General features: G+C 40.3%; 1 protein-coding gene across 2 annotated transcripts in view; it reads left to right on the top strand.

Moving 5' to 3' along the window:
* The window catches only part of LOC101155530 (collagen alpha-1(V) chain), an 87,607-nt gene extending 65,320 nt beyond the window's left edge, over positions 1 to 22,287 (top strand). Inside the window, exons 31-66 of one of the 2 annotated variants that reach the window (XM_011481505.3) lie at positions 1,078 to 1,131; positions 1,287 to 1,340; positions 2,498 to 2,542; positions 2,691 to 2,744; positions 4,212 to 4,256; positions 4,339 to 4,392; positions 4,469 to 4,522; positions 4,600 to 4,653; positions 5,150 to 5,257; positions 5,336 to 5,425; positions 5,847 to 5,900; positions 6,071 to 6,178; positions 6,801 to 6,908; positions 7,646 to 7,699; positions 7,802 to 7,855; positions 7,932 to 8,039; positions 8,615 to 8,668; positions 8,753 to 8,860; positions 10,014 to 10,067; positions 10,176 to 10,283; positions 10,479 to 10,532; positions 10,613 to 10,666; positions 10,750 to 10,803; positions 10,889 to 10,942; positions 11,033 to 11,140; positions 11,304 to 11,357; positions 11,434 to 11,487; positions 11,661 to 11,768; positions 11,914 to 11,967; positions 12,044 to 12,079; positions 12,173 to 12,226; positions 12,332 to 12,602; positions 13,406 to 13,518; positions 16,393 to 16,461; positions 19,481 to 19,714; positions 19,805 to 22,287. In XM_011481505.3, the coding sequence (XP_011479807.1) occupies positions 1,078 to 1,131; positions 1,287 to 1,340; positions 2,498 to 2,542; positions 2,691 to 2,744; positions 4,212 to 4,256; positions 4,339 to 4,392; positions 4,469 to 4,522; positions 4,600 to 4,653; positions 5,150 to 5,257; positions 5,336 to 5,425; positions 5,847 to 5,900; positions 6,071 to 6,178; positions 6,801 to 6,908; positions 7,646 to 7,699; positions 7,802 to 7,855; positions 7,932 to 8,039; positions 8,615 to 8,668; positions 8,753 to 8,860; positions 10,014 to 10,067; positions 10,176 to 10,283; positions 10,479 to 10,532; positions 10,613 to 10,666; positions 10,750 to 10,803; positions 10,889 to 10,942; positions 11,033 to 11,140; positions 11,304 to 11,357; positions 11,434 to 11,487; positions 11,661 to 11,768; positions 11,914 to 11,967; positions 12,044 to 12,079; positions 12,173 to 12,226; positions 12,332 to 12,602; positions 13,406 to 13,518; positions 16,393 to 16,461; positions 19,481 to 19,714; positions 19,805 to 19,951 (2,940 nt within the window). In that variant the 3' untranslated portion in view covers positions 19,952 to 22,287. Of the gene's footprint in view, positions 1 to 1,077; positions 1,132 to 1,286; positions 1,341 to 2,497; positions 2,543 to 2,690; positions 2,745 to 4,211; positions 4,257 to 4,338; positions 4,393 to 4,468; positions 4,523 to 4,599; positions 4,654 to 5,149; positions 5,258 to 5,335; positions 5,426 to 5,846; positions 5,901 to 6,070; positions 6,179 to 6,800; positions 6,909 to 7,645; positions 7,700 to 7,801; positions 7,856 to 7,931; positions 8,040 to 8,614; positions 8,669 to 8,752; positions 8,861 to 10,013; positions 10,068 to 10,175; positions 10,284 to 10,478; positions 10,533 to 10,612; positions 10,667 to 10,749; positions 10,804 to 10,888; positions 10,943 to 11,032; positions 11,141 to 11,303; positions 11,358 to 11,433; positions 11,488 to 11,660; positions 11,769 to 11,913; positions 11,968 to 12,043; positions 12,080 to 12,172; positions 12,227 to 12,331; positions 12,603 to 13,405; positions 13,519 to 16,265; positions 16,335 to 16,392; positions 16,462 to 19,480; positions 19,715 to 19,804 lie in introns of both variants that reach the window. The other variant, XM_011481504.3, reaches the window with a different exon arrangement.
* Positions 22,288 to 23,204: the final 917 nt, after the last annotated feature.

Consider the following 23,204-nt stretch of genomic DNA (forward strand, 5'->3'; position numbering starts at 1 on the left):
TGAAGATTGAGCTGATCTGATAAAAACCAGCATTTTCCCGTCTCTACTCTGACTCTCACTTAAAGTAATAAGTCTGTGAAAGGAAAGAGAAAACAGATTTTATTCTATTATTCGCTGGATTTTTACCTGTTCGTAACAATCAGAAGAAAAATGACATTTTTGTAATGTGACAGCATCCTTCTCCTTATTTGATGAACTGAACGTTTGGAAAATGACGAAGCAGGGGTAGTGATGCAAAATTTAAAGGCAGCAAATAGTTAAAAATAAATAAATAAATAAATAAATAAATAAATAAATAAATAAATAAAGACATGGATCACGGAAATCGGGACTGTTGTTCAGCTCTTTTCTAAATTGACTAAAAACAAACAGAAAAGATTGAATTTATTTCAACATTTTACAGGATAGGATTTATGAAACTATAATCAATCATCATGTTGCTGTCTGTCATGATTCCTCACAGCATTTCCTGCTTCATCAGCTACATCCCTTTTTTTTGCAGCCATAAAAAGTCATTAAGAAGCTCACCGTCTTCTTAAAGAACAACCTTTTGAGGGGCTACTGTTCCCAGACTGTATTCTGACTGATCGGAGATGAGAAAGATGTTCTAGGGGTTCCGATTTAAGCAACGTGGAGCTCTGGCAAACATTTTCAAAGTTTCGCAGGCATTTCTGACAGATTCTGCTTGCAAAGTGACCCAACTTTGCAAACTTTTGCTCCTGTGTACAGGAGAGAAAATATGCATTGTACAGCTCTCAGAGCTAATTTCCCTCTGCAGTCCCCAATATATAAAAATAATACAAGAATTAGCTTAAGCATTTTTTCTGTAACAGATGCTTTTTTTTTTAAATAAATGTAAAATAGATGAAGGTCAATGTAAAGGTGTTTACATCAGAGGAACATTTATGGTTTGGTATTTAAGGATTCTTTTCTGCTTTTATCTACTTATGGTGTTATTTAAACTAAGTGTAATGATGACCTTGATTTTAATCACTTGTTTTTGTTTTTTCAAAGAACCATTTGCATTTTTGAAGGAGCAGAAAATAAAATATTAGTGTTTTATCCCGCTTCCTGCAGGGTAAACTCGGAGTTCCTGGTTTGCCGGGATATCCAGGACGACAAGGACCAAAGGTAACTTGCAACCATTTTCAGTCACACAGGTGATGTTAATGAACACAACTTAGATTGAATGAAAAAAAAAACTCTTTTAAGCATTGCCAGTAATCAAAGAGCAAAATACAAGTGTTGTCCCTGAGATCATGAATTTCTATTTTTGTTGCCTGCAGGGATCTCAGGGTTTCCAAGGCTTCCCAGGTGCCAATGGAGAGAAAGGAACTAGGGTGAGACACAAAAAAAACAACTAATTATTGTTTTTTTTATTTCTACACTGTATGTGCTTTAGTGCATCATCTGCTTTGTTTGAAGGAAGGTCCATTAGCTTCCCTGAGAGAGCTTTGGTGGAACATACAGTTCTCCATTTGTGAGGTTTATGAGCTCAGACAGAAGGAGATAATGAAGCTTCCCGAACATGCAAAGATGGAATTGTTTCCTTATTAAAGAACCACCCACCTTCTACCACTGTATTATTGAAAGGCTGTCATTTATCTACTCCAGTATGATGGATTATTTTGTACCAGGAAAGCAGCAGTTGATGCTAAAAGGTCACAGTGGGGTTGAAGATCGCCGCTCTAGAGCAGCAGCCTGCAAACCGAGGCTTTGGAGCCACATGTGGCACTATGACCCCCTCCTTTGTGAAAAAGAAAATGTTGTTCACTTTAAAAAGTAAGGTATTTTTCAAACTAAACGACAAAATAAAAGATTTAGGTAAGTAAAAGTTTATACAGCGAGGCTCCGGATCACAGTGCCCACAGTGCTCCATCAATCAGATCAGTAATTCCCCAAGGTTAACAATTTTGACATTGACATTTTTGAGGGCTGTGTACCTTAGGAATCAATTTGAGGTCAGTAAGCACAACTACCTTTCAGATTTAAGGTGCACTGAATTTTAACCAGGATTTTAAGGTGGACTAGAGTGCAGCAAATGGTCCAAAATGTGTTATAGCTCTGAATTAATTTTTGTTTTTTAGATTTACAAATTTCTGGCTGAGATGCGTCAACAACAATAGAATACATTTTTATATACGTATATGATAGATACCTTCAGATATACATATACTACTAAACTTGCTACATTCAGCTGATCCTATGTGCCTCAAGTTGTCTTTTATTTTGAAAGGAAGTTGTGTAAACCTCTGTCAAAAGTTACGATCTATTTCAGGTCAAAAGGTTTATGTTTCATTTCTGCCAAAAAGTGTATGTAAAGTTATAATAATAGCAATACCATGAATGCAAATCAAAGGTGAAGTTAGACGTAGTGGGTCCTACTGGGTTGTGTTTGATGAGAAATCCACCTGGTTGTCTCTTCAAGTGTTGATGGTTGCAGACCCCTGTTCTAGAGGTTTCCGTCCTTTGATCTCTGTGTTCTTGGTGTCTGCAGGGAACAGGAGGGAAGCCAGGGCCGCGTGGACAGAGAGGACCGACGGTAAGCCTTACTCAGCACACTCCAGCTTGTCCACAGATGGTGAACTTGGCACCTGAGGGACAGTGGAGGCTCCACCCGGCCACTCCTGAGGGAATTCCGCCTCTCAGGAGCTTTGCTTTGATTTCTAAAGGCATGTTGATTTCTTTAGGGGCCTCGAGGAGAGAGAGGGCCGAGAGGGCCAACTGGAAAAGCTGGACCAAAAGTGAGTAAATATACCTTTTTATTAAAAAAAGATTTAATTATGTTTTACTTGAATAAAAATTCCTAAATGTACCAACATTTTTTTGAAATTGCATCAGTTGCTCCAGTGGGTTATTGTCTCCTGCAGCCATGGGCTCTCTTGTCGTTATGGCAACCATGCTGCATTCAAGTCAGAGCGACTGAAAAATGTTTTAATAAATGAAGGTCTGTGGCCCCCCCATCCCTGTCTAAAAAAGGCACACATGCTGGATACAAATTTTTTTTTAAAAACAACAAAAAACATTTTGTGGAAATGCTGACATATGCCCAGATAATATCTCAGCTTTGTGAAATGTTAGATTGTTATATAAAGACTCATACTTGGGTCAGGTGTATACATTTTCAAGATTTAGAAAACCGTCCTCAGATGGTTTTTCCGTGCTAACTGATTTAATTTCATCATAATTTTTATTATCTTAATAGTAATAATAATAAAAGATGTATCAGTTGGTAATGTGGAGCAAATCCAGTTTGTTCATGCCTTGCTCATCCCTGCCTTGCTTTTTTATATTGAGACTTTTTACTACAATTTTTCTCTATTTGTATTTTAGTTTAAGTAAATGTTTTTGCATAAAATGCTCCTCAGATATTATTTAAATTAATTACAAACAGCACTTCTTATTTTTTTTTAAACTTTTCTTACATCCCTATTTTTTGGCGTTTAGATCATACACTGTTTTGTTTTTTTTAATTCTATTCATTTTGGTGATCAGGTTCAACATTTATCAATAAACTTTTGTCCTTATAGATATGTATATTCCTTTTCTGATAAGTTTCTTATTTTTTTGTTTATTTAAATTAGATCTCTATAAAAGCAACTAAACTTCTGTAACAATACGTACGTTTTTCTTACTATTCTTAACAACAGCAATAACAGTAAAAGAATCTTTCTTTATGATTTTTATTTGGAAATTCTCACACTTTTCAGCCCTAGACCTTACATTTTGAAGACTCTTAAAGACCCCCTCTGATGACAAGTTTTTTTTTTTGGTGTTTTTAACGTGTTTTTGAGGTACTCTTCTGAAAATGGAGGACGTATATAAAGAAAATCAAGCTAGAAACTGCATTTCTGAGTATTTCTTTCTTCAAATTGTTGTGAATCAGGAGCAGATGAAAAAAACACCTGTTGGATGAAGCTTGTATTTGTGACATAGAACAAACGATGGGTGGGTCACATGCTCTAAGCAACAGAGAGGGGAAGGGGGGCGGGGTTGCTCCGCTCAGAGCTGAATTTCTAAACTTTTGCCACCATGCAGAAACTATGTCCTAGAAAATGAATAGTTTTTTATATGTTTTATTTAGGCTAAAATGGCATGATCGTAATAAAAAGACAACTGGAATACTTTTAACAGTAGATCAAAGATGATGGGAGTGGCCTTTACGGTCAAACCCCTTGAAACGCAGTTAACTTTTGTTCGTATCTCTTCAGGGTAACTCAGGAACTGACGGCCCACCTGGACCTCCCGGAGAAAGGGTACATATATTTGTTGATGATGAACCATTTTTATTGTGATCAGTAATATGCAGATATTGATCTAAAATCGTGTTCATTTTAGGGTTTGCCAGGACCTCAGGGACCAACGGGTTTCGCAGGACCAAAGGGGCCTCCTGTGAGCCTGAACTCACCAAAACAAACTTGTATTTTCAGTGGTTTATATTATATTCATGGTTTTGTGAATCTCACAGGGACCCCCAGGGAAGGACGGCCTGCCTGGACATCCCGGACAGCGTGGAGAGACTGTGAGCAGATGATCATTAAGCTCCTCTATGTTTGGTTTTCTGGTGAATTTATTGTTTAATTTGTTTTTGTTTTTTAGGGCTTTCAAGGCAAAACCGGCCCTCCTGGTCCTCCAGGTGTGGTTGGACCTCAGGTGAGTTGCAGCCACTAAATTATTCCAGCTTGATTTACATATCTAACATCTGTACAGAAACATTTTTTGTTGAAAAAAAAAAAACAACAACCAAAAAACAAGGGTTGTGAAATTTGGGAGAATGTGTTTCAATACAATTGCACATGCACAAAAACGCAGGCTGCAAGTTGATCAGCCAGAGCTCTTTAGTCCAACAAAAGTAGATTTATTGTTTTGCCTGCTTTGTGTGAGCCTTTGCATCCATTATGCATGATCATTTAATAGACTTTCCCTCCAAGCAGAGCTGCTAATGCCAGTGTGTGGGCTTTAATGGGTACTAGGCCTCCCACACAGCAAATGTTCAGCTTTTTCTCTCGTGCTCTGTCAAAAACGCACAAACTTGATGTGTAAAAATGATGGATTTTATTCACTTTGTCTCTGCTGGTGTAGTTTGTGTTCTTCACACCTCCTCTTCATATTTGTTTGGGTTTCATTTGGCGAATGTTTGCAACTTTAGGGACCAACTGGTGAAACTGGACCAATGGGAGATCGAGGCCACCCCGGACCCCCGGGCCCACCCGGAGAGCAGGGTCTTCCAGGTGCTGCAGGAAAAGAGGGAGCTAAGGTGAAAACATTTCATGTTCCCAATTATGTTCAGAAGTTCCCAAAATTGACCAGTTTTTTTGTGTTTTTGGGGAGGCAGGGTGACCCAGGTCCTGCTGGACCTGCTGGTAAGGATGGCCCTCCAGGCCCAAGAGGTTTTCCTGGAGAGAGAGGTCTTCCTGGTCCTGTGGTTAGTGTTATTTTCTGTCCTATATTTTGGAAATATTACAATATTTAGATGACTTTTTTCAAAGCTTTATTATTTATGGTTATTACACAGGAAATTGAGGGCTACAAAAGAACATTTGAAACATTTTTACAACATTCCAAATGATATTCCCAGATAATCAACAAGCAATTGATTTTTTTTTCACCTCTCGAGGAATCATATATTATTCACTCCACCAGCTCATCTTTAGCCTGCAGCCTGTTTGCTGCTGTATTGGTAAATAACAGGCTTTTTCATCTGATCAGCTCTTAGGAGGCAACCTGAGGTTTTCCGCCTCGTGCTGAGCTAGTTTGAAGATAAAGAGTTGGTTTGGAGGCAGGATATGTGCTTGCCCAACAAATGTTTTTGTTTTCTGAAGCTTTGATTTGCCATCACTCCGCAGGGGGCTCACGGCCTGAAAGGCAACGAGGGTCCTCCTGGCCCACCTGGCCCTGCTGTGAGTATCAGACAGCTATATCTTTACTCCACCTTCCCTGTTCTGTCTCCGACTCTGGAAAGTTTCTCCTCTTATGTAATACTTCTTTATATAATGCAGATGAGGTTGATTTTGTGCTTTAGTTGAAGAGTAAATTGTATTTATCTTGCTATCTATTGACACTGTTGTAGGGTTCCCCTGGTGAGCGAGGTCCTGCTGGTCCAGCCGGACCTACAGGCCTCCCTGGACGTTCTGGACCACAGGGACCTCCGGGACCTGCTGGAGAGAAAGGCGGACCGGTAATAACAAACTCTGCATACATCAAATACTACGTACACACCAAGCAAACGACGCACATTCAAAGACAGGCTGAACGCGAGCTCTTAAATGCAGTTTTAGCAAATGGGGTTGAAACCAGGCTGTTGTTACCCAATACTAGTACATGCAGCTACGGTTGGAAGAGGTTTGGTGCGAGATGTCAAAGCGGTGCAAATCTCCCGAATTTTGCTTCAGGCTTTTTCTTTCACGGCTCTTATTCTGATAAACAAAAGACTTTGTGTCATTTAAATTTGGTTGGACACAAACCAAAAATATTCATTTGTCCATCATGATCCATTTACAAACAGTTTGCACTTCCATAAAAAACACTACCAAATCCGAGTCCCAGATTGGTCAAAGTTCCAGCGGTTTAACGTTTAGTGTCGTTTCGTACATAGATTTCAAAAATTGACTTAAAAACTAGCATGAATTAATGCAAGGGTTTTAAATGTGCAGTAGACGTGAATCTACATAGACTTTCCATTAGAAGTGGTCGCTTGAACACTTGTTTTGGAGGCTGGTGTGAACGTAGCTTTACATCCAAACTTCATGCCAGTCGGTTTCCATTTGGGAAAAAAAAACGTAACAATATTTTAATGATAGGGAGAGAAAGGACCTCAAGGCCCTGCTGGAAGAGATGGTATTCAAGGACCTGTGGGTCTGCCAGGACCTGGAGGACCTCCTGGACCCCCTGGAGAAGATGGAGATAAGGTAACATCTGCTTATGAAAGTATGACTCTTCAAAGTTATATCTTTGCTTGCCGTCTACCTGCCCTTTTCATCCATCCCATCCCATAACCTTATATCTTTACCAGTGACCTTAAAAACAGTATTTGACTAACTTTCTTTGATTTTCATATCTTTAAAAGGCTAATCAGCCGTGTTGATCTTTTGTTCTGCTTTGTACACACTGACAAAACGAGCTCTGGGATTTTGTTTGTGTCAAAAGTGACACATCTTCCCATCTAAAAAAATTTAGAGATCTGCCGAGAGATGCTAAGAAGATCATCTTATCCTTTGAAGAAAAGCTTACGAGGGGTTCCTGCCGTGCAGACAGACGCACCGACTGAGGATGTTTGCCATGCAGATTAAAAGAAATCCTGCATGCAACTGTTTTCACAAATGTAGACACTTCCTCATCTAAGTCCTGTCTACAGGGACCAGACAGCTCAGAGATTCATTTTGGAGACAAATACAGTTGTCTGAGTGAAACTCGGAGGAATTACAATCTCCAACACAGAAGAGGCTTTAAAAAGTAGAGCAAAGGGCCCAAATTTTAAGGATTTTTGCATCATATTTTTCATATTCTTTTTGCCAATAACCCATGAAACTGCTTTAGGTGTGAAGATATCTTTTAGAGACAGAAAATATGAAGTGCAGAGTCCTTATGGGATACTTTGCTTCATGTTTACGATAAATGTGAAAATTGTTGTTTGATCATTTTACAGGGAGAGCTCGGAGAACCGGGGCAGAAAGGAAGTAAAGGGGACAAAGGGGAACATGTGAGTTCTTGATGGATTTTTATTGGTCAAAATGTTGATACTTTGAGCTTTTCTTCCGCCCCATTTCCTTTTGAGCTGCTCATTGCTGTGTGTTTTCTGTAGGGTCCCCCTGGTCCCACCGGCCCTCAAGGACCTGTTGGAGCACCGGGTCCTGCTGTAAGTGTCTTTTTTTTGGCACTCCCATCCTCTGTCCTCTCCTGTATTGGATTTAACTTGATGCTGCTTTGTGCAGGGGGCCGACGGTGAGCCGGGTCCCAGAGGTCAGCAGGGTATGTTCGGCCAGAAAGGAGATGAAGGATCAAGAGGCTTTCCTGGACCTCCAGGTCCAGTTGGATTGCAGGTTAGAACAGTGATGAGTAGAGTGTTTTCCGCACTTTAGGGCACACTGGATTAAAAGGCGTCCCGCCAATTGTCTATTTTTGAACTTGTCATGTTAGGTGAACCGGACTGTAAGGTTTGACAAAAGAGTCATACATAAGTCTATTCATCAGACCTTATTAGCTGTGTTCACAGTAATAAACTCTAGAGCTTGTTTGTAAGACGCTACACGTTAGCCGCATTAACGTAGTCACAAAAATACCCGAACTGTATGCAATTTGAAAAAAAACAACAACAACTGTGACTTACTGTGACTTTGCTAACTCCAAACTTTGCAAGTAAGACGTGAAAAAAACACAGTCCGACACTGTTGCATGTTAGCTGCCTTGGCGTATTCGCAATAACACCAACCTTGGGTGCAACTCATAAACAGAGCTCTGTTTACCTCTCAAAATTACTGCTACATCAATTATTACAACAAGAATGAATATATAAGCTTTCTGGATTATTAGGCGTGTTTAAAAAAAAAGACCATAATGAAAGGTAAATAAAAAATATCTTGGAGCATCCTAATAAAACCATCTGTGAATTCCCCAGGGCTTACCTGGCCCACCTGGTGAGAAAGGTGAAACTGGAGACGTGGGTCAGATGGTGAGTGCAGTTTGTTCACACCTTAACTAAAACCTTTTACAGATTAGTTCCCATTGGAAACTTGGTTGACTCTTTCTACTTAAGGGTCCACCTGGCCCTCCTGGTCCCAGGGGTCCGTCTGGACCTCCCGGAGCTGATGGCCCTCAGGGACCTCCCGGTGGCATTGGAAACCCTGGCGCTGTTGGAGAAAAGGTAACCCATCCTTTAGATTTAGACACTTATATGGTGGTGTGTGCAACAATGCAACATTTTCAAAATAAAAAGTCAAAAACATTTTTATTCCCATTTTTATTCGCTGGATGCAGAGAAAATAACAGGTCAAAAGTGTCATCATGGCAGGGGTGTGGGTGGGGATTCTGGTTGCTTTATGGTAGTGATGTGATAAGAAAATGAGTCTTTGTAGCCTTAATCTGTTGTGATGGTTGGATAAATTTTGTTTGGTTACGTCAATACTTTCACGTATTGCTCTTTTATAGTATTTCAAGGAGAGTCCACACACACACACACCCACACATGCACACACACACACAAATACACAAAAGTACATGTAGTCCCGCAGACCGCTAATGGGACTTCAGCTGATTTGGCCTTTTATGAGCTAGCTGGCGTCCTGCACTTTTCCCTGTTGGTTTCTCAACCAGCCCCTTTGGTGGATATGAGCAAGGTGTTGGGCGAAGGGGGGGGGCTTGAACATGAAAGCCGGCGCATGTTTAGGAAGCGTGCTTCGCTTTCCAGAGAGTATCTCCAAATGCTTAGTGTGGATTTTATGACAGCAGCAGGAGAGGTTTTGGGGAAAACAAGTCTGAAATTAATTAGGAGACTCCATTGAGGCTAAGAAATACAGAGAGAGAGAGGGGGGGGCATCATGCTTGAGGGGATCTGGATCTGCTTATCATAGCACATCGCAGCGCAGCTCTGGCACTGCCGATCGATTTGCTCCGTCCAAATGTGACGTGGACTAATATTTTGCCTGAAAAACTGGTGTGGCTGACTGCACGGCCTCGCTGGGAGGACAGCAGGTTTATGTGACAGTGAATAATGAGAGCGGCTGTGCTGATAGGCCAGTCAACAGGGCCACTCTTTGATAAGGCAGGAGGACAAGATGTATGGCTGGGGTCCAGTGAGAACACTAAGGTCAGAGCATTTTCTCGCTGCAGCCGCACCATCCAGCCGCATTTGATGGATTGAAATCTCTTGTGTCGTCTCTTTCTGTTCCCATTTGGGTGACAAGGGCATTGGGCTGGTCAGGGCTGCTGGATTTTTTAGAGGCACGAACCAGCAACAAAAACACTGAGTGGTAATGTGTGTCTCTCCAACCTAACAACTCCCCAACCTCCTCTTTCAGGGAGATGCTGGAGAATCAGGAGAGCCAGGACCTCAGGGAGAAGTCGGGCCCCCGGTGAGTTACTGTTTGAGAATTACATTTACTCCTCTTGGTCAAAATGTACCTTTATTTGTCTTTGAAACTTTGTCATGGTCTCCTTTTCTGTGCTGGGAATTCATTTAGGGTCCAAGAGGAGAACGTGGAGAAAAAGGAGAATCTGGTCCTGCTGGTGCTGCTGGACCTCCTGGCCCCAAAGGCCCCCCTGGAGATGATGGCCCTAAAGGCAGCCCAGTAAGCTCTAGTTTCTCTCTCTAACCCTCACTATTTGGGGAAAACATGAATCAGTGTTTTAACATGAGTCCAGCCAATGGGATGCCTTCATAGAAGGTTTATGTCCTTTAAGCTAAAGCAGCTTTCATATATTTTTCATTTTATTTTATTTCATTTTTTAACTTGTCCTTTATGAAGCTTTCATATATTTCTTAGGGTCCAAGCGGCTTTCCCGGAGACCCTGGCCCACCTGGAGAGCCCGGCCCAGCTGTAAGTTTGATGTAAAATTCCAATCTAATGGTGGATATGGAAGAGTTTGCAGCTATTGATGGATTTTTCTCTCAATTCAGGGTTTAGATGGTCCACCTGGTGACAAGGGAGATGATGGAGAGTCTGGTCAGCCTGTGAGTGTCCATTTTTTGACAACTTTGTGAGGCTTTCCTGAGATATGTAACCATTAAACTGATATATTTTCATTTTTAACCAGGGTTCACCTGGACCCACAGGAGAATCTGGTCCTTCTGGACCACCAGGAAAAAGAGTAAGTATTTTCAAAAAAGGGTTTCTATGTCCAGATGTTTCTTTGTACCACAATACGTTAATACTGATAAAAATATGTCCAATAGGGGCCTCCTGGACCTGCAGGACCCGAGGGAAGACTAGGAGAGAAGGGAGCAAAGGTTGCTTGAAAATAATGTTTAATCAGGATTTTCTCTTTCATATTTTTTCAAACTCTCCCAACATTTGTTTAAATTTTGTTTATTTGAAAGGGAGAGCCCGGCATAGAAGGTCCTCCAGGAAAAACAGGCCCGGTTGGGCCTCAAGGATCACCTGGCAAGCCCGGTTCTGAAGGTCTTCGGGGTATTCCTGGTGCAGTTGTACGTAACATGCTTTCTGCCCTAAATATTGATAATCTGTTGCGATATTTTTATGTACATTTATGATTAAATGAAGACAGACAGTGGCAAAGAGAAATAATAGATTTGTGTAGCTTAAGGAGAAAAGTTGGAAATGTGAAAAAAAATGAATAAATCTTTGCAGGGAGAACAAGGACTGCCTGGTTCTCCAGGGCCAGATGGACCTCCTGGACCAATGGTGAGTTCAGCATACGTGTCTCTGATCTAAGGCTTCCAAAATGTGCTGTGATCTGATCTAGCATTTTTCCCCTCAGGGTCCTCCTGGTTTACCTGGATTGAAAGGAGACACTGGTGTGAAAGGAGAAAAGGTGAGTCACGGCAGGGTTGATGGAGAGGTCTGCAGAAGATTCATGTAGACCAGGACTTTGGTCATCATGGTTTCAGGATTCATGAAAAGTTTTTATCTGGGCAATAAATTCCAGTTTGAGTGTCATTTACCTGTGGATCAATGATGTTCACGCACCTTGTTTTTTCCCCACAGGGCCATCCGGGTCTTATCGGTCTTATTGGACCCCCAGGTGAACAGGGAGAGAAGGGTGACAGAGGTCTTCCCGGCCCCCCAGGGTCAGCTGGTCCTAAAGGAGACAATGTAAGGCTGGAACAGACCCCCCCCAGTCAGGGGAATCTTAATGCTCACTCTTTTGTTCAGAGAACTCTTAGTGTATTTATTAAACCGACTAAAACCAGATATTTTGATAATTCCTGTTAATGTTTTGTAACTATCTCTCCTTCAGGGTATTTCTGGTCCTACTGGCCCACTTGGTCCCATTGGTCCACCTGGACCACCTGTAAGTCAATCAACTGCTTTGTACTGTACTTCCTGTTTATTAGAACATGTCTTGATTTCTTTTTCTGTGTCTTTAGGGCCCTCCAGGTCCCAAAGGAGCAAAGGGTTCATCTGTAAGTTTTTAGTTTTGGTCACATTCATACCAAATGGGTAGATTTTATTCAGTCTTTACTTGAGTAAGAACTGGTTTAATCTGTCCTGATTAGGGTCAAACTGGACCAAAGGGAGAGACCGGTATCCCTGGACCTCCTGGGGCTCCTGTAAGGACCTTTTCTTTTGATCATTCTCATAGTATTCCTTGCTAAGGAGCATTTCTATCATCTGTATCCTGATTTTAAACCAGTATTTGTCTTCTACTATGACAGGGCCCTCCTGGTGATGTCATCCATCCACTCCCCATGGCAGCTCCGCCGATGAAGGGCAGGACGCGCAGAAACATTGACGCTAGTGAAGTGATGGACGACGCAGCCATGGACGCTAACTACAAGGACTACGACGACGGCATGGAGGAAATCTTCGGGTCGCTGAACTCTCTGAAGCAGGAGATCGAGCAGATGAAGCATCCACTGGGAACACAGAGCAACCCAGCAAGAACATGCAAAGACCTGCAGCTCTGCCACCCTGAATTTACAGACGGTAAGCACCACTTTGTCTGAAAAAGATTGTAGAGATTTCTGCTAAATCACCGTAAGACTATTATAGACTTCTTAGACTATTATAAATGTAATTTAAATATCAATTAGCTGCTGTCCTGAAGTCTCCTATGATTAACTCTGACATGCAATGCAATGTATATATATATATATGGTGACATATATATGACATATGTATACATATGGTACTTGCCCCATCCATCTCTAAAATGTTGTGTTTGCTCATGCAACTCGGCAGAAATGACCAACAGTGATCAGTCTTAATAAAACCATTGGAAACATTCAATGAAGGTTTGATTTTCCATTAAAAAATACAAGCGGTGAACAAAAATTGTGATTTTTTAACTTTTGTTAATGGTTAATTTTGACGGTAAATATTAATTGCAACGTATCTGCAGGTAAATTTTCTTTTTCTTTTAAATGCTTCTATTTATTGTGACTTTATCCTTGCACACAAGGTGTGATATTTGTCATTTACTCAAAACTATAGATATAATGTAGATAAAATATGTACATTGGTGGAAACAGGGTTCTGCAACTCTGTTTTTATGCCTTTTTTTGGGGCTTCAGGTTGATAAAAATATGGACGCTTTTATTCTTAAGACACCAAAAAAGGTTATGAAATTAAAAAAAGGAATAATTGGTTCCTTCATTAATGATTTACCAGACCATAATGATGGGAATTCATGCATATATATGGGATTTTTGATCCAATTGGAGTGAATAGAGATAATCAGATGTACCCTCATTCTCTCTGTGCTTTCCGCCTCTCCTTCATCTTCCCAGGCGAGTACTGGATTGATCCGAACCAGGGCTGCTCACGGGACTCCTTCAAGGTTTACTGCAACTTCACAGCAGGCGGAGAGAGCTGCATCTTCCCCGATAAGAAGTCTGAAGGGGTACGTGTGCACACAAGCGAGCGGGCGGGCGGGCGGGCGGGCACACCAGAGACATGCCGGGGTGTTGGAGGATTGGGTGCGTGGGGAGGCAGCAGCGTAAAAGCAAACATTTTCGGTTATTTCCAGCCTCAAGTCTGTGATTGACTGAAAAGAGTGTAGGCTGAAGACGTTCCACATGAGAAAAGGGTTATTTTTCTCCTCACAGAGGGGACTAACTGCTGTGAGCGCTGTATAAATAACTCGAGCATCTCAGGATTTGTGAGTGCTGTACCTGCTTGTGTAGCAGTGTAATTAGCCTCGGCGCAGCCGCCTGGAGTGATGCTGACAGGACGACGTGTGAGATGATTCATCAGTTTTATTTTACAAGCGTAGCTGGGGGGGTGACAACTTCCTCGCCCCAGCCTTGATCACATTTTTCCCTCCAACTGATCCCCACTCTGTTGCCTCAGCGCTACTTTTGGAAGTGCCTCTCATAAACAGCGTTTGGCAGGCGACAGGCGCACTTTGGGTTCATTATGCATGAGAGAGCAGAAAATAGGGGAGCGTGGAGACATTGTCCCCGACTACTCAGAAGGTTGTGCAGCTCCGCAGCACTACAGTCCTACTATCCCACTCTCAGAGCCCTCAGAGGAGCAGAGGTTTATGTAGGCCCAGAATAATGAAGCTGACTTTACAGCACGCTGGCGTTCAGCCGCTCTCATTTGTGTCAGCGCTGAAAAAAAATAGCCAGCGCTGTCACTTTTAGCATTTACAATAAAAACACTCCCTCGTGGGCTCGAGATGGTTCATATGAGGACGCATAACTGCTGCTTTATTCTACAGAAGCAGCTTTGAAATGCTGGAACACAAAAAGTTACTAGCTAAAGCTCTCGCTACACTAAACTGCAGCTCGACTCATGAATGGTTTTGTTTTAAAAAAAAAGTAAAATCGAAATTTTATTTAGGACTGGATCTCAAAAATCGGAAATGTTTGCACTTGTGTATCGATGTTTTTCTCTATTACATGAGCTGTGTTACATTACTTAAAATACTACACCTAGAATAAACACATTCATACTTCTAAAGAAAGCTTCATGTATTGTTCCCAGTGTTTTTAAATGACAAATTAATTATTATTTTTAGCCAAAGTCAAATAACGTATCAGCAGGGGTTCACTAGAACTTCCCCTTTGAGTTGTGGGCGGGACCCATATTGAAGAGGAAGCCCGCCCCCCTTTCCCACACTGTTACACATAGTTCGGAGCAGAGAGCTTGTGGCCTGCCCAGCGTAATCTTCACATCACAACTACAAGCTTTTTTCTAACTACCGTTTTTGGTTTGCTGTGGTTCAAAGCTATTTGAATAAAGAAATACTCAGAAATGCTAATTTTTAGCTTTCACAATCTGAAAAATGCCACACGAACATGTAAAAAAACAGATTTTTATTGCAGTAGGTCTTTTTTGAGTTCATTTTAGTTGTTTTTTCCCGTCTACTTATAAGTTTTTTGCCAACACATGGAGTTTTTCGTGCCAGGTGACGGAGCTTCTCTCCAACTTCTCTGGTGGAAGCAGGTGAAGGTAACCTTCAAGGCAGCATGGGTTTAATGTACGCCATCTCCGAGTAATAGATTATCTCTGGCCCATCCTTCATTATCGCATTACGCCTTTGATGACAGCTCTTTATCAAACTCTGCTCTCTAATTATGGAGACATTTTTCACTGTCACGGCTGGGACCATTAGAGTCGTCTCCTGTTGGCCAACTCGCAGCTTTTAATGGCATAACAAAGTTAGAGCCGCCGGCTCTGAGAACCAACAGAGGACACAGACAGCCCGTCATTTCTAGATAAATCCTTGTGTACTCCTGAATTTTTTAGCAGCAATTAGCTACCAGATGTATTATTGGAGTACAAAATGTGTTCAAAAATGTTCTGCTTGATGTGATTGACTCCTGTTTCAGGTCTGAAAGACGCCTCAGTGGAGGAAAGATAAGAAAGAAAACCTCAACCCTTAGGAGTCCAGGTCTTTTTGGACATCAAAAAAGAAATGGCGTTGTTTTTTTATTCTAAAAACTGCTGTCTTTGGTAACAGTTTTTTCCAACACGACTTCACCTTTGAGTTTTGTTTGTCGCTCTCTGTCATAACACAATGGACCAAAAATTACACAAAAATCTCACAATTTTTTTTTTCATCATAGACACATTTTTAATTAAAAAAATGTAATAAGAAAGAAAAAACTTTTGAAAACAGCAAAGTAAAATGCAAGCTTTTACTTTGAAATACACCTATTGTTTCAGTTGTTCTTGGTATGCACTGCACAGATTTCAAAATAAAAGATATGAATCCCTTCCAAACACATTTATCTTCATCTCTTCACATATAACCACATCACAAAATACAGAAATACTTTAACTTTAAAAAAAAAAAATTATAATTCTGGATGATATGAGGAGTTTTTCACTCTATTGGATAAAGGATGATTCAACACTTTTGCTCGGACGCTCTGTCCAGTTACTTCCTGAAACAAATGGGGATCAAGTTAAAAAATGTACATAAACAGGAACAAATTAAAAAAATAAAAATGGACCGTCAGTGTTGGTCAGAAATGCTCTTTAAAGCTGGTCATTTGATTGGACCTTTTAAAAAATTCGCCAACTTCTAAGGGTTAAGGTAGAGGGGCACTTCTGAGAGTTACACCAAATCCATTTCCTTGCTTTGACCGTAACCTTTTCTTCCTCCTTTTCTGGCTTTTTTTTAATCCATGCCCTCAGGTTAGGATCACATCTTGGGTAAAGGAGATTCCTGGCTCCTGGTTCAGTGAATTCAAACGTGGTAAACTGGTAAGCCACACCCCCGAGTTTCCCCTCCCCTTCCCTGAATGCCTCTCGTATTTTACAGAGCAAAATGGCAAAATGGCCCAAAGATTCACCAGGCACTTGGTATAGTCGCTACAAGAGAGGTTCTATGGTAAGTGGCTCCGCCTGCGGTCACAGAGTCCAGCCTGAAGTTTGGACTCTGTGCACCTGAGGCTCTGCATGGTTCTGGTTCTTCATTATAAAGTATGTATCAAGCCCTGCTTGTTGCTTGTTCCTGCATGCATGCTGCTTTCACCTCAGTCCAGCAAAATGCAGCTGATGCCTCACAAATCAATGGAGGAGAGGTTTGTGGAGCAAGCAGATGAGGCGTTTGGGTCACTGAGATAAAGTGAACATAAAGAAAAAAATCTGGCATGACCCCTTATTGATCCAACTGAAAGTTAAACCATTTGGGTCTGAAAAACAAATAATTTATTTAAAAAATTACTAGCATGATTTATGGCACAAATATTTTGGGGAAAAAAAAAGGAAATTAAGAGAATCTTTCTCTTTTTTGAGATTTTAATAACAGTTTATAAAGATGTCTATTAGTGGTCAAAGAATGCTTTTTATTTCATTTTAATTTTTTTAATTATTTTTTATTATCAATTTATCAATGGAGAGTAAATGCATGATTTCCTTTTGTTCGTGCATTTTCTTTAAATCTAAAATCCATTGACATCTATAGGCATCTTAAGATGAAAAAAAAAACGTTCAAACTTTGATTTTTGCACATGCACACATCAGTACAATTGCTTTAAACAAAACCGTACGCTTTTCTGTACATATTTTTCCCATGCAAAGTTATAAAATAAAATAAAAAATCACCTATATATAAAGTTTTTCCACAGTAGATGTGCATGAGTTCACGAGTAACCGTGCTAAAACTTCAGCTAAATCAGAGCTAGTAAATATATAAAATGAGTCAAAAGAATGATGTCTAACTGAATTCCATTGAGATCCAGCTGTATTCTGCTAAACGTCTGCTTTCTTAGAAAGGCATCTGGTGACTGAGTGCCTGAAATTCCCATGACTCCAAAGGTTTCCATCCGTTTGTAGTTGTAGTAGAAGCAGGAAAATTGACATTTTGATTTGGGAAGTTAGCATCCCTGCTTTCCACACAGAGGAACATTCCTCCTCCCATTCCCAGTTTGTTCACGTAACTTGGAGTCAGACAGGTCTGGCGCTCAGTCACAATCCCGCTTTTGGGTTGTCAGTCGTTGACTTGCAGCTGCGGCGATAAAGAGGTAATGTCACTCTGAAGATGCTGGCTGCCGGGGGGGATACAGAGCGGCTGGGCAAAAGACAAAAAGCATGGGGGCCGCCCAGCCAGATCTAAAGATGAAGCACTGGGCTGACACTCAGATGGAAACACCAAAGTCTGGATTATAGGAGTAATTATTTGGATTAGTTAACCTGCTGCACAAATGAAAACAAAGTCTTCCTTAACAACATCTGAGTGTCTGCACCATGCTGCTCCCTAATGCATGTGCATGCAAATGCTGGCTGATGTGCAAGAACGAGTCGAGAAACGCAAAGAAGAACCCATCCGGGTCGTCAAAGGTTTGCTGCTGGAGCTTGAATGGCGAGGATTCCGCATGCACATCTCCCAGTCAGTCTTGTTTGTCTGAAAGACAAAGACACCATGTGGATCTAATGGATGTTTGATGGTTGGTATGCAAATTGACATTAAGAAGAACCGGGACTCGTTCCAGATCTAATTAGTCAGGATTATTTAGCACTATAATTACCTTAATAGGATATAGCCGGGTTTTCTGTTGCACACGCAATGCAAGTGTGAGCCGAGGTTAATTAGGCAATTAACACATCATTCCTGCCCCATGTTTCCTAGTCTGAGCATAGCATTTTCAGCATTTTCGAATTATTTGCTCATACAGTTTATGCACCTTTACATAAATACTTGACTCAGATTTTAATTTGGTGTTTAGTTCTGCTTTTTTTTTAAATGCAGAGGATCCACATAAAACTGTAAGCATCAGCACAGCCTCCAGGCATCAGCCGTCTTCTCTTATGAATTTCGCTTTATACACTTAATTTTTAAGCATTTTCTGAAGATCTGAAACCTGCTACTAAAGGAAACTTCAGTTATGCCCAATCAAAGCCATATAGAAAGTGGTCATATCATAATGACACAACCAGGAATGTAAAAATGTGGAAAAAAAAAAACTTTGAATGTGTCCTAACGAAAGCTACAATGCGAGTGGGAAGCCAAATCGATTTATATATATATTTTTTTTTTACTTCAAAAGATGCTGATTGGACTTCATGCAAAGAATCCGAATCTATCCTCTCATTCTATTTTTTTCCCTTATAAAAAACTCATGAGCCTGGTAAAAAAGGAAGTTGATTGTGCGAATCCTTACCAAATCAAGGTGTGAAATTTATGAACATTCCCCAGGACCGTTTTATTGTTAAGATGTCCTAGAAGTACAAATTTGTATTTTATGTTATTCTTAAGTTTTTGTGGAAATATGTGTTCCTTCTAAATAATTAGAATGCTTTTAAACCATTATAGATGTGACCTGCTTAGTGACTCCTCCCCCCTTGGCGTTCCAAACAGAAAAATCCCATAGACTCCTATTACTCAGTCATTGTTGTTCTTATAGCTTCTTGATAATCTTATTTTTTTTACGATATTGTTTTTGTACTGCAGGTTATTCAAGTTCCAAACTGGCCAATCAGATGATTCAATCCAAGGCCTCCACAACATTCAAAGCATTGGATTGACAGATCTTGTTTAGCTTGATTTCACTTTGTAGGGGTGTGGTCTCCTAACAACACCCACTCCTGATTGACAAGAGTGGTTGCCATAGAAATGTTGACTCAGACCGACTCGAGGCAATCAGTGCTTACCTCCGATGTCTGACTTCCAACTCTGCAATGAAAAGCACTTGAAAAACACGAAAACGGATTTCATTTTGTTTAGATGGAGTGGAGATATTTAAACGTTGAATAAAAACCAATTAGCAAAAAAAAAAAAAAAAGACATAGTAAAGAAAATGTATTCAATTTAAGTATGTCATTATTTTCCCCTTTTTTTTGGGGTGGAGTTGAAAATTACCTTAAAAAAATACTCTAGACTTGGCTCAACTCCCTCTTTTCTTTTGCAGCTGTCTTATGTGGATGCGGAGGGTAACCCCATCGGCGTGGTTCAGATGACCTTCCTGCGTTTGCTGAGCGCGGCAGCTCGGCAGAACATGACGTACAACTGCTACCAGTCGGTGGCCTGGCATGATCAGCAGCAGGACAGCTACGACAAGGCCATTCGCTTCCTAGGCTCCAACGATGAGGAGATGTCTTATGATAACAACCCCTACATCCGCGCCGTGGTCGACGGCTGTGCGGTAAGGAACTGTTCCTTTACAGTTTCAAAGCAAAACTCTTTAGATGTTTATTTTTTATTTTTATTTATTGCCGATATTCTCTCTTGACAGTTGAAAAAGGGCTACGAAAAAACAGTACTGGAGATCAACACACCAAAGGTAGAACAGGTGCCTTTTGTGGACATCATGTTCAACGATTTTGGCGGATCCACGCAGAAGTTCGGATTCGAAGTGGGGCCTGTCTGTTTCATTGGCTAAGACTTTTTTAAACGGAGGAACAACTGAAAAGAGATACAAAGGACAAATGTGTTTGTAAAAAAGTAACTTTTTGGGTTTTTTGTTTTTTCCATAAAGCAACAAGTATGAGTTAAAAAAAAAGACGAGAAAAGGATGAAATTCTGTAGGAGTAGAGGAAATAACCTTGAAACCTCAGTATACCTTCTACATCACATGCAGGTTTTGAAACTGGATGCCAAGTCTTTTTCCTCTTTGACACACTTACATCCTGGCCCTTTTGGCCCCCATTTTTATTCCAGCCAGTCCATTTGTTTTTGCTGCAGACTCTTTAACAAAATTTATTTTGTGTGTTCGTCATCCTTTCCCTCCCCCCATCGGTCTGCCTGCTCCCCCTCTACAGAAGCTTCATGTTGTGCACACCCGTCTTTCACATTCTCTTGTACATTCTGTATATTTTTCCTGTTATTTGTTTATTACTTCTGGCTTTAAAACATGCATGTGACTATCAAATGTGAGGTAGGAGACCTCAGAACACCTAAATTGAGAGGATCTTGTAAATTGAAAGTGAAGAACACGACCTGTCTTTGTGGAACAAGCTTTGTTGTAATTTAAGAGCAAAAATGGAAATAAAGGATGAAAACACGTCCTCCGACATCATGTGACAGTTGGTTTGCAAACAGATTAAAATCCTCCTGCGTCCTCTGAACTGAACACCCACTTTGGTGGCCATATCATTACCCTAATAGGTTTTTGTTTTTTTCCCCCTGAAATACTCAGTGGGAGTAGTGACATCCCATTAAAAAAACAACAACAAACACAACGCAATGAAACCAAGGTGCTATTTTTTTTTTCTCTTTTCTGTGGTGCTATGTGTTTTTCTAGATGTGTTTTTAAGTGAAAGAACATTTGTGGCGTTTTGGTTCCCCGTGCACACAAACCTGCATCACCAACACATCTGGGCCTGTGCTGCACCCAGTTTGGGTTCGTGTTGAGATGGCAGCCGGTTCATAGCTCCTGCTTTAGCGGGCCACACAGAAACGTAAACATCTGGAAGAACGCAGTTTTCTTGTGGGGACTTATGCTTTCGGATCATTCAGTGCCACAAAGTGGACATGCAGATCTTTTTTTTCTTTTTTTTTATTGTTCAAGAGGCTTCAAACATTGAAGCATTTTACCAAAGTTTATTCTAGTGCTATTAAATCATGTTTGCATAGGAAACAACTTGAAAAAGATAAGAAATCACCAAAATAGATTAGAAATTTGAAACCTGTTTCCTTTTCCCCTTAATGTATTAATGCTCGTGTTCAAACTATGCACTCTTTATGCTTATGACCACTAGTATTTACCACAGATAACTTTCAACTGTTCATATTAAGGTTTTTTTTTTTGTTTTTAATTTGCAGATCTGTGACTTGAACCATTTCTGTTAAGTCAAGTTTGTTTATTTTAGTAAAGTTTATCCATTTTCCAAATTGATCACTTTTCTCATATATATATAAAAGTAATTTTTTGGTTTGGTTTTGTAAATTTCTTCAGAAAAAGGAAAAAAAAAACCTGCAGTGTTGGTGCCTTTTTTTTGTTTTATTTTGTAGATTTGCATTTTTTTATGTCTGTTTTGTTTTCCCAGTCTTGTCAAACCTGTGTAAGGATAAGAGAATAGAAAATTATATTGGTTTTTATGTCAATAAATTCAAGTTTACTGTGGCCATCCACTCTTGTATGTCTTTTGAAGCATTAAAACCTATCTGTATGCATGAAATTGTAAAGTTTTTTTCTCTTGTTCCAAGTTTGTAGAGTTCTTCATTCATCAGGAAACAGCTTGTTTTTAAATCGGGAAAATTTAAAAAATAAATGAACCGAAAGAAAAATCAAAGTTGTGAAGTTGAAAGATAAATATGAATTTGTAACTTCCAAAATGTTGCTTTGTAGTATATTTATTGTATTATTTAAAATAAAATAAATGATACCATAGTGTTAAGTGTAACAGGCCCCCTCTTTACATCCCATAGGAAAAATATTCTCTCATTTTGCACGAGGTTTAAAAAAAAATCATCTTTTGCCTCACATTTCTTTTGTGACATGTTTGTGTGAAGAGCTTTTTTTCTGGAATACGGAAATACACTTAGATGTCGCTCAGGTTATCGTTTGCCCTGCTACTGGTGCCAACACTGTTGAGTGACTTTCGTTTTGCAGAGACCCCACAAAGAGGGACGATCTCAAGCACCGTAATCCAGCAGGTCCAACGCCTCCATCAAACTCTCTCCTCCTGGATTTACTTGTGAACTTTTGTCATTTCCAGCTTTTGTTTCCAAACCCTGGAGTTTGAGTTTTACTGCAATAAAAAGAGGAAATGTGAAGAGCTATCGTGTGAATTTTTGGGTCAGGCTTTTCCAAGATCCTGATAAGAGTTATTTATTCATCTCTGCGGTGCACCACTAATTTAATCATCTGCTTAGATTGAATCTTTGCTGGAGAAGATGGCTTGCAGCACTTGAACCGCCTCATTAGGAGAAGACCTTGCGCAGCGTGCAGCAAGTCCAGTACATCAAACAGATCTATGAGTAAGAGAAATAGAAGGTTGTTCTGCATCTTGCAATGCTTAATATTTAACGCAGTGTTTACAGGATTCATTCTGGACCATCAGAGCTCATGAGGCAGCATTTTGGGTGAGTAATGCAAGAAACTCAATTTAATTCCTCATCTAAGCTCGATTTATAGCAGCAGTGATGTTAAGTGGGGCATCTAAATGAGTTGGGGGGCAACTGACGACTCAGCTTTATCCAATGATGACGAAAATGCTTCTGCTGTGTCAGAAGGAAAATAACCAGGCCTTTCCTCAGGCAGTCGGGATACAAAAGTAAGGAGGGCAACGCTACCGGTATTTTGTGATATGATGATTGATAAGCTATAAAATGTGCTTTTAAAGCCACTTTTAATTTGGAATTACCAGAAACTTGAACAGGAAAGCCAAGTTAACAACCAATCTGAATGGTTAACTAGTGATGGGCAGATAAAGCTTCATGAAGCATTGAAGCCTTACATCCAGTTGATTCAGTCCAGGGAAAAGCTTCTTGAAGCTTCATTTGGTCCAGTAGGACATCTACTGGATGCAAAAATATCAAAGATCCTCTGTGAATAAAACTGTTAGCAAAATGGCAAAGTATGAAAAACGTGTGTGACACTTTGTATCTAAAAGGAAAACGATTAGGAAATAATCTAAACAGTCTCACTGACCACAATTCTCTAAACCCCCACATTTTAAATGGAGCCTGAG

Source organism: Oryzias latipes, chromosome 12 (genome assembly GCF_002234675.1).
Source record: "Oryzias latipes chromosome 12, ASM223467v1".
NCBI classification, from domain to species: Eukaryota; Metazoa; Chordata; class Actinopteri; order Beloniformes; family Adrianichthyidae; genus Oryzias; species Oryzias latipes.